This window comes from Bradysia coprophila, unplaced genomic scaffold (assembly GCF_014529535.1).
Source record: "Bradysia coprophila strain Holo2 unplaced genomic scaffold, BU_Bcop_v1 contig_94, whole genome shotgun sequence".
NCBI lineage: Eukaryota > Metazoa > Arthropoda > Insecta > Diptera > Sciaridae > Bradysia > Bradysia coprophila.
Genome location: NW_023504022.1, coordinates 3,240,840 through 3,256,443, shown reverse-complemented (window position 1 = coordinate 3,256,443; position 15,604 = coordinate 3,240,840). Strand labels below are relative to the sequence as shown.

General features: G+C 37.3%; 3 protein-coding genes across 4 annotated transcripts; all 3 read left to right on the top strand.

Moving 5' to 3' along the window:
• The first annotated feature begins 609 nt into the window (after positions 1–609).
• Positions 610–10,772, top strand: LOC119084959. Of its 2 annotated transcripts, XM_037195107.1 has the most exons (3): positions 610–706; positions 8,782–8,920; positions 8,977–10,772. In XM_037195107.1, the coding sequence occupies exons 2-3, from the start codon at positions 8,798–8,800 to the stop codon at positions 10,507–10,509; spliced, it is 1,656 nt and encodes a 551-aa protein (XP_037051002.1). In that variant the 5' UTR covers positions 610–706; positions 8,782–8,797; the 3' UTR covers positions 10,510–10,772. The 2 variants fall into 2 exon arrangements, with proteins under 2 accessions (XP_037051002.1, XP_037051000.1); XM_037195105.1 differs by lacking the exon at positions 610–706 and having other exon boundaries at positions 8,703–8,920.
• Positions 2,439–3,965, top strand: LOC119084960. Its single transcript, XM_037195108.1, has one exon. The coding sequence runs from the start codon at positions 2,870–2,872 to the stop codon at positions 3,824–3,826; it is 957 nt and encodes a 318-aa protein (XP_037051003.1). The 5' UTR covers positions 2,439–2,869; the 3' UTR covers positions 3,827–3,965.
• A 3,366-nt stretch (positions 10,773–14,138) lies between the features above and the next one.
• On the top strand, positions 14,139–15,503 carry LOC119084958 (leucine-rich repeat-containing G-protein coupled receptor 4-like). The gene has a single exon (XM_037195104.1). The coding sequence runs from the start codon at positions 14,270–14,272 to the stop codon at positions 15,380–15,382; it is 1,113 nt and encodes a 370-aa protein (XP_037050999.1). The 5' UTR covers positions 14,139–14,269; the 3' UTR covers positions 15,383–15,503.
• Positions 15,504–15,604: the final 101 nt, after the last annotated feature.

The window sequence follows — 15,604 nt, the reverse complement described above, 5'->3', positions numbered from 1 at the left end:
ACTTTTTCACAATGAATAAAAAATGGTCCTCTTCGCTTGCAAAAAAAAATCCTCTTGCGACAGCCTACGGCTTACGTCGTAAGGCCTTTTCAATATAAATTTACCTGTATTTGTTTTAAAAAGGACGGTATTACCGTTTACCGGTTTTTGAAAAAAGGGCGGATTTTGCAATCCCTAGGTGAAAGATTTCTTGTCAACCGACTGGAAAGTAAAATATTCGATAAATGCATTCTCATGGGTATGCTTGCCGTCTGTGAAAGGTTTAATAATAATTTCGAACGTATTTCATGTAACGAATATCGAAAATCCACAAGGGCAAAAAATTCACCGATCGAATCAATCATCTTGCATTAATTTCATTCAAAAATTTGAATAGCTTTCCCACTTCGTCGGTCATAACACGCCAATGAATGTCAACACAAGGTATGGTTGAATGTCAAACTTTGTATGGAGCGGAGGACATAGCATAGCGATTTCATAAAAACAAACTCACCTCTCATGGAACAGACCATACCTGGTTTGTACATTCATTGATAACACGCAACCATCTCCACAAATATATATATCTGATTGTAAACCACCACCCATTCATTACACAACAAACCAGTATAAACCAATATGGCTGGAATTTGACAGCTAAGTTTTTAGTATATAAACATTGAGTCGGCCTGTGATATAAATTACGAAAAAATTCAACAAATCGAAGGTATGGGATTGATTTTAAGTGATTTTTAGCGTCGCAATTTGATTATGTTAAGTGTTTGGGAATTGCGTTCGTAAAATTCGTTTGTTTTGATGAGATTGCACACACTGCACTTCAGTCATCAAACCCACAAGTCAAACTGAAATGAGTTTTATTCCCTATCCACCCGGAATATTGTTGTTACTCGTACATTTCCCACCCGCGGAGAGCGGTCGTTACATGTGGGAACTTTTTCATTACATCACAAGTGAAGGAATCATGGCCCTACGTTAGTGAAGGGTCGTGACGCAAGTCCGTTCACACTGAAAAATTTGACAAAATTTTTTTTCCATAGGACTGAGGAACATATGTACACAACTTTTTTGACTTTTCCCCCTCTGCTCCTACTACCACCCACTTATTTTATTCGTAATCTATGCGTCCATACGAGTTCAACGAGCTATCACCCGCCTTATAAGGTTAAGATTTGGCCGAGATATTAAATTTCAAAACTTGAAAATTTGTATGAAGAAATGGATGAATTTTACCAACCTCTGTCACTTTGTCACTTTGTTACAACGAAACTTTTGAATTTACTGGTGGATTTGGCTGAAATCGGGGTATGTCAAGGACGTAATTCTAAGAAACTAATTTGAAGGAATTTTCATAAAAGCTTATAATTTCGGAGCTATTAGCATTTTGAGCCATTGAGCTATGAGACCTACAACTCAGAAAATATGGCAGATAGAAAGTTCGTTTAAAAGACAGAGTTATAGAGTTGCACATTGAAGTCGACACGGTTTCCTAAAAAGTCGCTTATTTGGGAGCTGTGAGCGTTTTAAGTGCGTTAAATTTTTGATTTTCGTCAAATTTTCGATTTTCGTCAAATGAAAGCTGGAAGGTTGAGATGAAAGAGAAAGTTATGTAGTTATATAGCTGATATCGCCCAAAGCCACTTACAGTGGAGGTGTGACGCAAGTCTTGTTATCCACTTACAAAAGAACTGATATCAGTACAGGTGACGCATACAGATTCGATACGCAAAAAGATATGCGTCACAAATGGCAGGTGATGAGGAAAGTACGCGAAAGTTTTATCAACAAAAATCTTACCCGAAAAATTTTAGGAAGAAAATTATAATAAAAAAGTTTGCGTCACAAGTGGCAGATGTTGAGGAAGGAAAATTGTTAAAATTGTGAAATATATTGCTTTAAAGAATGGAATTCAAACGGAAGAAAGCCGAATCATCTGCCACTTGTGACGCAATTATTATTTTATTATAATTTTCTTCCTAAAATTTCTCTGGTAAGATTTTTGTTGATAAAACTTTCGCGTACTTTGCTCATCAGCTGCCATTTGTGACGCATATCATTTTGCGTGTCGAATCTGTAAGCGTCACCGATATCAGTTCTTTTGTAAGTGGATAACAAGTGGTTTTGGGCGATATTCATATGAAAATTCATTACATATCAGGAGATTTACATTACTTATCAGCAAAAACGTATCACATGAAATATTCTTTAGCACTGAAATCGAAACAATACTCGCGATGTTTTTTTAATTTTTGATATCACAAACTTTGCCACTTGAATTAAGTGCACACCAATCTAAGCAAATTCATTAAAAACTTTCGAAAAAAGAAATAAAATTAAAAAAACACAAAATTAAAAGTGACAGCCATTTTGTCCATTTTGTCTATAGCCATAATTTCAATTTTTTCAACTTCGACGAACACCAATGGCCAACCAATTTTAATTTTTGCATTTCTCACTCATTTTCAAAAACAATCAACGGCTTTGTCTTTATTATCACTTCACTACACAGCATCAAAACGAGGTCATCAAAACGATAATTTTTTTTGGGTTTTTATGTGAGAGTCAACGCTGAGTCAGTATGGAATCCACAATGAATCAGTACGGAATCAATGCTGAGTCAGTGCGGAATCCACGATGAATCAGTATAAAGTCGACACTATATATCTACGGAATCACCACGGAATTAGTACGGAATCACCACGGAATCTGTACAGAATCACCACGGAATCAACACGGAGTCACTATGGAAACAACACGGATTGCATACAGATTTACAATTGAAGTGTTTTAGAGTGGAGAATCATTCCTAACTGAACATTCTAATAAAACATAATAAAACATTCTAATAGAACATTCTAACGACCTGAGAAAAATGTCAAGATATTTCGGAAAATGGAGGCTGAAGACCAACGTCTCAAAAACAGTTTCATGCGTCTTCCACTTGAACAACCAACAAGCTACACGTCAACTGAAATTGAGAATGAACGGTCGAAAGATTAAGCACGAGAAACATCCGAAATACCTCGGCGTTATTTTGGACCGCAGTCTCACATACCGTCCGCACTTGGTTGATTCCGCTAATAGACTAAAACCAAGGATTCACTTAGTCCAAAAGCTCGCCGGATCGAACTGGGGTTGTTCAGGAAAAACGCTGCGAATCACAACGCAGGCAATGGTAAAGTCAGTGGCCAGCTATTGCGCGCCCGTTTGGATGCATAGCTGCCATGTTAAAAAAGTTGACACACAAATCAACTCCGCTTTGAGAATCATATGTGGTGCGGTACAACCAACCGAGCTTGAATGGCTATACGTACTCAGCAACATCACCCCCGCCCACATATCGAGAGAGGAAGCCGCCATCAAAGAGTGCAAAAAAATTGCCAACGACCCAGACCTGCCGATCTACAAAGATATCGATACAGCGCCAGACACCCTACGACTGCGGTCCCGTAAGCCAATTTGGTGCTTCTACAGAAAGGTGGAAAACATGGACCTGTTAAAGGACAGATGGAAAGCCTGGTGGCAAGAGACCTCGGTCTACAACAAAGACCTAATTCAGGACCCCACCGAAGAGGTGAAAGGGATGGATCTACCACGTCGCACTTGGAAGAGACTCAACCGCATACGCACTGGACAGGGATGTTGTGCCTCACTCCTACACAAATGGAAAGTGATAGACTCTCCACTCTGTCAATGCGGTCAAATACAGACGATAGACCACATCGTGAGTGCCTGCGCGCTTCATAAATTTAGTGGGACACTATTGGAGATTCACCAGGCAACCGACGATGCAGTTGACTGGCTGCGTGATTTAGCCATCGACCTGTGAATTTGAGTCATTGTCGGCGAGTTTCTTAAGAGTCAGTGTGCTATTCAACGTTTTGTTAGTCGTTTGTGATCAAATCTAGTCAATGTTTTTTGTTCTATTGTATATTTCTTTCGTGTTTTTTAGTCATTTGAATAAATAAATAAATTCTAATAAAAAATATTTTTCCAATTTTCCCAAATTTTGGAGAAAATATTTTTGGGAAAATGTGAGAAAAGTTTATCTAAAAGTAGACTCTGCATAAAACCGAATTAGTGAGATTTGATCAGACCTTTTTTCTAACAAAAAAAAAACCTTAGGGGTATGAGTCTATAAAGGACGTCCACATAACTTTTAACTTTCTCAACATCTCAACACACGATATGGCCTATATCATTTGGCCACATATGGACGCACTTGATGGACCCGACCCTAATGAGATTGAAGCAAGGAATAATTCTTTATTTGATCCAAAATGAATATTTTGTAAGCAACACCAAAAATTTTGAATTTCGAAAATACACGAATTAGATTCGTTCTCCGTTAATTTCACTTGTTCCCTTTAGTTTTGGGAGTTACGACGTTTCCGCATAGTTTTTGAATTAAAACTGTTTGGAATTATTTCCTCGTAATCATGCTCTTCCTCTTTGCTCATGTCATTGATGTTAAGACGTTCGTTGAGAAGAACATCTAATTTCACATCGTATGTTACCTCCTGTAGAAATCGCGCGCACAAACAGCTCTAATGCACATTCGTAAGCTTTTATACTGCGATGTTGTTTAAATGCTTTCTTCAAAAACTGTATTTCGTTTAAAGCGAAAATAATAGATCATTTTATCTTGCTCCCACTTTAAGAGTGATATCGCCAAATCTTCAGGTGATTTTTTCAACTTTGGGAACAAGCGGTCTCCGATTTCAATGAGTGATAGCTCGTTGGATTCGTCTTTCAATTCTAGGAAACACGTCTTTCACTTTTTCTTAAAAAAATTTGTTTTCTGCGAAAAGCGTTCAAAAGTGAAGACATGTCAGAGGGTAGCAAAAACAGTTTTTCGACAATAACTCAAGTAAAAATTATTTTAAATTGTTGTAATGTGATTTCAATGCGAAGCTGGGAAAACGAGAAGAAGACTCCGAAGTTTCTGTTGGTAGTTTTAGCAACGACCAAAGAAATGAGCGTGGAAATACTTTACTCAACTTCTTACAGCAACACAATTTGTACGCAATGAATCCATTTTTTGCAGGAAAGCCTCAACGGAAATGCTAGTGCAGATGGTGTAACGAAAAATGAGATCGATTACATCATAACTGGCTGTAAGTCAACCGTTAAGAACGTTACGGTCCTAAACAATTTTTCAACCGGTAGTGATCACCGAATGGTTCGTGCAAGAGTCACGTTAAATACCAGATTTCAAAGATCACAACTAGTTCAGAAAAGTGAAAGGATTGACGTACAACGGCTTTACACACAAAATGAAGAATTTGCTACGAAAATGACTGCCGAATTAGATAACGTCAACAATCAATGTGAAACATTGGACGAATTGAATACCAAAATCGTCGATACAATAATGGGTTTCATGAAATCCAAATGCAAATCCGTCCAAGGGAAAGAATCAAAACTCAGCAGAGAAACATTAGACCTGATCGCAAGCAGAGCAGAGTTGGTAAAAAACGGAGGACGAGATTCGGTGGAATACCGGAACCTGTCTAAAAGTATCAACAAAGCAAGGAGATCAGATGAAAGAAAATATAATATGTCCGACTGGCTCAAAACATAATTGAAGCTAACTGCAATATGAAAGTCCTACGGAGAAAAATGACAAACGCCAAAAAAGAAATCTTCAAATTACGAGACAAAACAGGAACGATCCAAACGGATCGAAATGCGATATTAAACATTGCAACAGAATTTTATGAGAATTTGTTTTCTTCAGCAAGACAGAGTCCAACGGAAGAAACCGAAGATAGACCAATAATAGGAAACGTGGGATCGGAGGATATGCCCGACATAACTGTTGATGAAGTCAAAGCTGCAGTAGCCGAGATGAAAAACAAAAAGTCTCCCGGAGAAGATGGTGTTCCAGTGGAAGCCATTAAACTGGGTGGAGACTCCTTATTAAAGGCAATCACGGCTTTGTTTAATCAATGTCTCCAATGGGAAGAAGTACCAGAAGCCTGGGAAAATGCGGTAATTACATTGCTGCATAAAAAAGGAGACATAACAAAGCTGGAAAATTACCGGCCCATAAGCCTATTGTCAACACTCTACAAGTTGTTTATGAAAATCATTACGAAGAGGAACACTAACAAGTTCGACTTCTACCAACCTGTTGAACAAGCTGCTTTCAGATCTGGTTTCAGCACAAACGACCATTTGCAGGTGATGAGAACGCTTATTGAGAAGTGTCGTGAATACAACATCGACATAGTCTTGCTATTCATAGACTTCGAAAAAGCTTTCGATTCAGTGGAAACATGGGCGATATTGGACGCATTAGACGAATGTAGAGTAGACTCAAGGTACTCCAAAACAATTCGATATGTGTACAAAAATGTTCCTTCATGTATAAAACAAGTTAAACTGGAGTAAAATGGGAATAAAGATAAATGGAGAGTACCTGAGCAATCTCCGCTTCGCTGATGACATTGTACCGATAGCAGCGAATCTAGGTCAGGCTCAGCTTATGCTACAACAGTTAAGTGAAGAGGCGAGCAAAGTTGGCCTCAAGATGAACTTATCGAAAACAAAAGTCATGACCAACATCGGGGACGATAGAGAAATCAAAATTGGTGACACTGTCATTGAACGAGTCGACAGCTATGTATATCTAGGACATAAACTGAAGTTAGGTCTGGACAACCAAACTGCAGAAATAAGACGTAGGATTGGTCTTGCATGGGCAGCGTTCGGAAAACTCAGACTAATTTTCAAAAGCAAAATGAATAATAGTCTGAAACGCAAAGTTTTCGACACTTGTGTCCTTCCAGTGCTCACTTATGGAGCGGAAACGTTAACTTTAACAAAAGCATCCGAAGATAAATTGAGAGTGACACAAAGAGCCATGGAACGGAGTATGCTTGGAATAACACTCAGATACAGAATGACGAATCATATCGTTTTTCCAAACTCCTATCACGTAGCAAATATATTGGTGCGATTGAAAAACATGTCTTCACTTTTGAACGCTTTTCACAGAAAGCAATTTTTTTTTAGAAAAAGTGAAAGATACGTGTTTCCTAGAATTGCAAGACGAATCCAACGAGCTATCACTCATTAAAATCGGAGACCGGTTGTTCCGCACCGCAGTCACCTGAAGATTTAGCGATATCTAACTTCCAAAAAAAGAACGAAGAAAATTTTTTGAGACGCGGCAACTATTATAGCCGAACATTTCAGTTTCTACCCTTTGGTTTATATCACCACAAAACATATGCTATCATATTCTCGCTTCAAATACGAGCAAAACGAGGTATCACTCGACTATGTAGGTTTAAAATTGCCGGAGATACATCGTTTTGAAATTGGTCACTTTTCATACAAAATGCACCAAATTGACTTTTCCCAAACAATCAAAATCTTTCAACTTACTCTGTATGTTTCTATCTATCTGTCTATCTGTCTATCTGTCTATCTATCGACGGTCGATCTCGGAAACTAGTCAGCCAATCTCCATGAAATTTTGCAGGAACCTCAGGGTGGGCAAAAAAATGAAAATGTGATACGCCATTACCCCAGGAAAAACCAGAATTTTGTTTTATTGGCCTCGAAGTGGTTTCTGAGTGTGGTTTTCGAGGGTCGGGAACGCGTTTTCGGCTGTAGCTTAGCTGTATTGAAACCTACAGAGGCGTGCAACCCATCAAATGAAAGGTATTCGTAACACGATTCGAACAAAAAAATATTTAAAAAAATCGGGTCAGATTCGTTTGAGCTAGAGTGATTAGAGTGACCAAATTTTGAGCTACTCGAGCGTAGGATGAAAGGACTAATATTTTTGCGATTATGAGAGATAGAGAGTTACTTTCTTCGGCAAAGTCTCAGAGTTTTACGAGTAGAACATGGGGGCATATGTGAAAAATGTCGAAAGTTAGAAATGGGTGGGTCAATTAGGGTTTTAGAGTTATTTTGTGAATGGTGGCAGATAGAGAATTACTTTCTTCGTCAAAGTTTCTATTTTCGTCAAATTTTCGATTTTCGTCAAATTTTCAATTTTCGTCAAATTTTCGAATTTCGTCAAATTTTCGAATTTCGCCAAATTTCCGATTTTCTGTTATAAACTGTTATAAAAAGCAGTGTTCTAAAACGACTGATATCCCAACAAAAATCTCTTCGAGAAAAGTGTGACGCAGTCTTTGAAGTACAATTTCTAAATTGAATGATATCGCTAGAGTTGACGCTTTCAGCTTCGTTACGCAAAAATTAAATTTTACACCCAATTTTAGTTCAAACAAGCTGGCTTAGTTTTTCTCATCATCTGCCAAATAATTTTTACCAAAAAAAAATTTGACCGGAAACAACCAAAATTTTACCAAAAAAATCTGCGTCGCAAAGTGGCAGATGTTCAGTAACAGACCAGCAAGAAAATTTATCTCATTTATCTTATTTATTTCACATGCGACGCAGATTTTTTTGGTAAAATTTTGGTTGTTTCCGGTCAAATTTTTTTTTGGTAAAAATTATTTGGCAGATGATGAGAAAAACTAAGCCAGCTTGTTTGAACTAAAATTGGGTGTAAAATTTAATTTTTGCGTAACGAAGCTGAAAGCGTCAACTCTAGCGATATCATTCATTTTAGAAATTGTACTTCAAAGACTGCGTCACACTTTTCTCGAAGAGATTTTTGTTGGGATCATTCTTAATAAAATTTTGATTTTATAAAATTAATGCATTCCTTGACTTTCTTTGTCTCTTTGCATATTATTCATTATCTTTGATGAACCTGAACTACACTATTGTGGCATGGAAAATGGTTGAAATCAGAAAATCCCTGACAAACATGAATGAATCCAAAAGAAATGAAGACATTTTGAAAGCAGTTAATTATGAATTACTCGTATTCGCTGATAGCTTAGTGCCATCCAAAACGTTTAAAACGGTTGCAAACAAAGCATTCCAGGATGTAAGTTCAGTAAGTAATTTGAAAACAATACAAGTTAATACTAAGTCATTCAACAGATCACTGAAAGCATTAGGCGAGATCCAGCGTTTTCTGTTAACCGTTGCATTCTCGCTGGTAGTATCGGGAAGAGCACTTCGGTATTGTTTCCTGACATTGATGCAGTCGTTCTACTAAACAACACGCAACATCCATTAACGGATGAGATCGAAGCCATCATGGATTTACTGAAAATAAAAGCGTCTGAATTTGGCATTGAACCGAGCAGTATTACGAGGAGCTCCAAAACAGTCAAATTACAATTCAAGTGTGGCATAGAAATGGATTTACTACCTGCCTGCCAATTTTCACAGGACATGTACTCGCAATATTTGCAGGTACTTGATTGCATCAAGTCATATCCGGAGAATTTCTACATGTACAGCAGCAGTCTTGCTGAGATTCAGACGCAATTTTTGAAAAATCAATCAGGACCCGCACATCAAACGATTAGACTGTTAAAGTATTGGTTTAAAGGCTTGTCCCTAGATGTCGAGATTAATGGTGGAAGTTATCTAATGGAAATACTTTGCGCGGTTGTGTTTTATGAGACTGACACCCCAAAATCGTTGGTTCAAAATTTTAAGGGGGCACTTGAGAAAGTCGCCAACATTGATTCGTTGAAGGTAGCTTTTTTACTGGAAAAAACTAAGGACGAGAAATTGCGATGGAAGCTACTTAAAACTGATCAAGAGCTAGAACAGCATAAAGATGTGTTCAGTCCATTGATTTTGCAGAGACCTCATTTCATTATCGACCCGTCCAACCCTTTTAACGATCTACTGAATCCAAAAAATTTGACGGCGAAGGTTGTTTCCCGGTTAAAAGAATGTGCTCAGGAAATGCTTCGACGAGTGGAATTGTTGGATTCAATTGAAAGTAATCATCTAAAAACTGTTGGACCTACAATTGCTCCAGATACTGGCTATCCTAATGTCAAGCTTTTTATTGATAAAATTTTCGTACCACATGCAATGTCTTATGCTCAGTGTGAGGAATTACCAGATGAAATAGTAGTCCATGTGGATTTTAAGTACAAAACTCTTCCGAAATCCACTGATCCCAGAAGTTCGAGTTTCTTTGTTGAGAATAAGGAAGCAAAAAAGGTCAGCAGAACCATTTTGAACAATCTGTTCTTCTTGATAAGAAATAAGGCACGAGTCGATGTGTTCGAAAGAGTTCGAAAACGGCAGAAAGACAGCGGATCGGTTAAGAAGTACGTTTATGGCAATGGCATTCCTGATGTTGAGAATGTCAATGATGTGGAAGAAGCAGTTGAAACATTATTGCAAGAACTTAATGTTAAAGTTCGGTACAGCTCTGACACAAAAGATCATGAAAGCTGTGACGTTACGTTGTACGTTCCGTTTACTTGCGATAAAAATAATTTCGCTCTGCGTTTTAGCATGAAATGGAAAGACGAATTGGGGGAGGAAACTAAAATTTTGAATGAAAAGCCTAGGTTTAATAACTTGGTATTAGCGTCGCTATCCATTGGTGCTATAACAATTATGGTGGTTATCGGTAGTCGATCTTTATTTCTCTGTAAATAAAGACAAACTAATGTTGAAGTCTATGCCGGTCGCATAGCAATCAAATTGATTCGTGTGATCGCAGTGGTTTTAGAAGAACAAAATGTAAAGATTGTGGATTTGAGAAAGGTTCTGAAAGAACAGGTTAAGACTACTCTGAGTCGATCACGAGGGCGGTGACACACAAATGCGAAGTTTATATGAAAAAATACAAATTGACAAAAGCAAAATTCTGAATTTTCGAGAAAAATATTTTCTTTAAGTTGATTTCTCCCAATAAAATTTGATGTCACCCGCCTTCGTGGTTTTCTTAACCTGTTCTTTCAGAACATTGGATTTGAGCACTATTTCACAGGACTCTCAATGATTGACGCTGTCGGCAAGTCGGTCACTTCTGTCACTTCATCGAACAATATTTTCATTGACAATGTTATCTAATTCATTCCTAACATTCCTAACAAATGATTTTTAAATTTCGTATCTCAAAAGACTGACTCGAAGGCAGTGCCATCGCTGATTTTTGCGGTAGTGACGAGATAACAATTTCCACAAGCTATATTCAATAGAAATTATACACTGATGTGATAGTTCTTATTAAAATTGTTCCTTTCGTATAAAACCGAGTTTCATCTAATTTAATATCCCGGAGAACCCGTAGAATCCAACAACTAAGGCTATTTCCTAACAAAATGGCTGCCGAGGGCCACATTGGATTTTAATAAAATCGATATAAATCTGTAAAAATGAAATCGCCCAAAACCACTTACAGTGGAGGTGTGACGCAAGTCCTATTATCCACTTACAAAAGAACTGATATCGGTGTAGGTGACGCTTACAGATTCGACACGCAAACAGATATGCGTCACAAATGGCAGCTGATGAGGAAAGTACGCGAAAGTTTTATCAACAAAAATTGTAAAAGAAAATTTTTAGAAAGAAAATTATAACAAAAAAAATTGCGTCAACAAGCGGCAGATGATTCGGCTTTCTTCCGTTTGAACTCCATTCTTTAAAGCAATATATTTCACAATTATAAAAATTTCCTTTCTCAACATCTGCCACTTGTGACGCAAACTTTTTAGCCCCGTACGAAGTACAAAGGGGCTTATAGGATTACGATGCCGTGTGTAATTGATGGAATTCGAAGCAGACGGTAAGGGCAAAGTGTTTGCCTATGTTCATAGATGACGAATCCGCATTAAAAATTTTGTTTGTCCGTCTGTCTGTCCGTCACGTCGATATCTTGAGTAAATCAAATCCGATTTCAAAAATTTTTTTTCCCTGAAAGATAGTCGAAATAGTGAGGCTAAGTTCGAAGATGGGCATATTCGGGTCGGTCTTTCGTGAGTTAGGGCCACCTAAGTGATTTAAGGTCTTTTGGTGATATTTATGGCAAAATAAACGATGGAAGTGTAAATGACACGGCAAATGATAGGTATTGTCAATACCAATCCAGGAAAAAAACGTTTTTTAAAATCGGGTGAGTGGACCGTGAGTTAGGGCCTTAGAAGTGAAATGCTACTAGGGCCCTATGTGTATTTTTCATAGAACTCGAGTAAATTTCATTCGTTTTTCGTAATTTTTGATTCATTTGGAAGGTAATCAAAGGCCGAATAGAATGTTTTTGAAAAAAAATTAAATTTGGGTCCTTGGCCTAAGGCCACTACTAGGGCCCTATGTGTATTTTACATAGAACTCGAGTAAATTTCATTCGTTTTTCGTAATTTTTGTTTCATTTGGATGGTAATCGAAGGCCGAATAGAATGTTGTTGAAAAAAAATTAAATTTGGGTCCTTGGCCTAAGGCCACTACTAGGGCCCTATGTGTATTTTACATAGAACTCGAGTAAATTTAATTCGTTTTTCGTAATTTTTGTTTCATTTGGAAGGTAATCAAAGGCCGAATAGAATGTTGTTGAAAAAAAATTAAATTTGGGTCCTTGGACTAAGGCCACCACTAGGGCCCTATGTGTATTTTACATAGAACTCGAGTAAATTTCATTCGTTTTTTGTAATTTTTGTTTCATTTGGAAGGTAATCAAAGGCCGAATAGAATGTTGTTGAAAAAAAAGTAAATTTGGGTGCTCGGACTAAGGCCGGTACTAGGGCCCTATGTGTATTTTACATACAACTCGAGTAAATTTCATCCGTTTTTCGTAATATTTGTTTGATTTGGAAGGTAATCAAAGGCCGAATAGAATATTGTTGAAAAAAAAAGTAAATTTGGATGCTCGGACTAAGGCCAGTACTAGGACCCTATGTGTATTTTACATAGAACTCGAGTAAATTTCATTCGTTTTTTGTAATTTTTGTTTGATTTGGAAGGTAATCAAAGGCCGAATAGAATGTTGTTGAAAAAAAAATTAATTTGGGGCCTTGGACTAAGGCCACCACTAGCGCCCTATGTGTATTTTACATAGAATTCGAGTAAATTTCATTCGTTTTTCGTAATTTTTGTTTCATTTGGAAGGTAATCGAAGGACGAATAGAAAGTTGTTGAAAAAAATAATTGGGTCCTTGGACTAAGCCGCTACTAGGGCCCTATGTGTATTTTACATATAACTCGAGCAAATTTCATCCGTTTTTCGTAATTTTGGTTTCATTTGGAAGGTAATCAAAGGCCGAATAGAATGTAGTTGAAAAAAAAAAAAAAAATTTGGGTCCTCGGACTGAGGCCGATACTAGGCCCTATGTGTATTTATACTCAAAAAAATTAAAATTTTAGGGCGATTTGAAATTTTTGTTTCATTTGAAAGGAACGTCGTACGGGGCTTCGAAATTGCGCTATGCGCAATTTCTAAGATGTACGTATTCCATAATAATTTTACTTTAACTACATTAACCGGAGCAATAGGCTTACGGTCAAAGTAGGGTGACAGACGCACTAGGGTCACATACGCAATAGATATACGGGTTTGTACAGGGCTCAGTCGCAGCAAACGCTCCGACTGTTCTGATGGCTCGTTTGTTATAATTTTCTTTCTAAAATTTTTCTCATCAGCTGCCATTTGTGACGCATATCTTTTTGCGTGTCGAATCTGTAAGCGTCACCTACACCGATATCAGTTCTTTTGTAAGTGGATAACAGTACTTGCGTCACACCTCCACTGTAAGTGGTTTTGGGCGATATCAGCTCTTTTGTAAGTTTTGATTTTTTAGAATTTGGTCGCAGATAATAGACAATCATATTGTGCAGTTTGAACGAAAATATTCTTATTACAAAACTATATAACTTTCTCTTTCATCTCAACCTTCCCGCTTCCAGCATTTGACGAAAATTGAAAATTTGACGAAAATCAAAAATTTGACGAAAATCAATAAGTTGATGAAAATCGAAAATTCGGCGAAAATATAAAATTTAACGCACTTAAAACGCCCATATCTCCAAAATAAGCCACTTTTTAGGGAAACCATAAAACACGCATCGACTAGAATCTAAAACTCTATAACTTTGTCTTTTACACGAGGTTTCCATCTGCCGCATTATTGAAGCAGTTCTCTACAGATTACTTTTCCAACGAACAAGCTGAATACACAGCCGCAGCCGTAGTTAGAAATGCAAAAGATTCTTTCCTAATCAGCGTGAATGCTCGTGAACATTACGTTACATATTATAATAAGTAGATAACGGTATGTTTCGTAAGTTTCTAATTATTTTGATAAAGTAGGGTCACAAACGTCGGTCACCAGTCGATATGATATAAAGGAGACAGTCGGAATTGAGCTTGCTGTTTGTTCGGAGTGAGGTGAAGTGAAGAAGTTTTTTTTTTTAAATATTCGCAATGAAGATGGAAACGTTTTCTGTGCTTCTGGTACTTGCTGCCTACACAATGGTTACTTCGAGCATTAGTGTGGCTTGCGTGAATAAGGGCTGGTACTACGATATACCAGAGGAGGATGTATGCATCATTAAAGACGTTCAACTTCCGACTGCAGCAGGAGATCATCTACAGTTCGATTATGGTAACGGAAGTGCAGACACCATGGCTGCCTTACATATCAGTTTAAAGTCAAATGACTCCAGCAACGTCACAATACCGACAGAAGTTTTTGAAATTTTGCCAAAACTTCAAATTTTCAGTATCGAGTACGTAAATGCTATTTTGCCAAGCACTTTCCGAAATGCGTCCAACCTAAAGATACTTATACTGGCCCTATCTCGATTTTCGGAAATTAATGAGCACACCTTCGATGGGCTAGACAAACTGGAGAGTTTAAACCTTCAATGGGATAAGAATGTAACTAGAACTATCAGCGGAAAGGACTTTTCAATACCCAGTCTGCAATCGCTTAGGCTAAGACGAAGTCAACTTCTTTCGATAGGAGATGATCCGTTCGACCTACCAAAACTTATTGATTTCGATTTATCGGATAACAATTTGACCTCTCTGTCGGATTTAGTGTTTTCCAAGCTTCCCAATTTACAGGAACTTATGTTGAACAACAATAAGCTAGTGCATATTGGTGACTCTTTGCGTAACTTGCCCAACATAAAAACGATTGGTTTACACTTTAATTCAATTACCGACATTGATTTACATAAATTTGCTGAATTGCCGCATTTGGAGACTCTCAATTTATGGTCGTCTGGGTTTTCATTTCCTTTAAGTGAGAAACCGACAATATTACGAAATCGGTCCCTGAAAACACTGAATCTCAGTTCAAACAATTTGAAGTATGCGTGTGATTTGGGTCAATTACGCATCTTCGAAGGAATAACGACTTTGGATTTGAGCTCGAATCAATACGAAAATTTTGTCTATGGAATAAGTCATCTCAAAACAATTTTGCCGAACTTAAGAATGTTAAGACTCAGTAATAATAAAATTGATTGCACTAATTGCGATGAAGTGGAAAAACAATTTAAAAAACAAAATGTAACAAGGTATAGTTGAATGCTATTGTGGTTGGCACGATGATCCACCAATTCATTTGCATTCTGATTGTTAAAAATGAGAAAATATTTCTGTATTCGTTAGATTAAAGAAAGAATTGAATAAAGAAGAAAACTTGAAACAAATGAGGATAAAGATTTTTAATTCTCCTACTACCACCGTGCAGTGTAAACGCTGAATTTTCTTGATTGACAACGTTGACAAATGAAACCAAGTTAATAC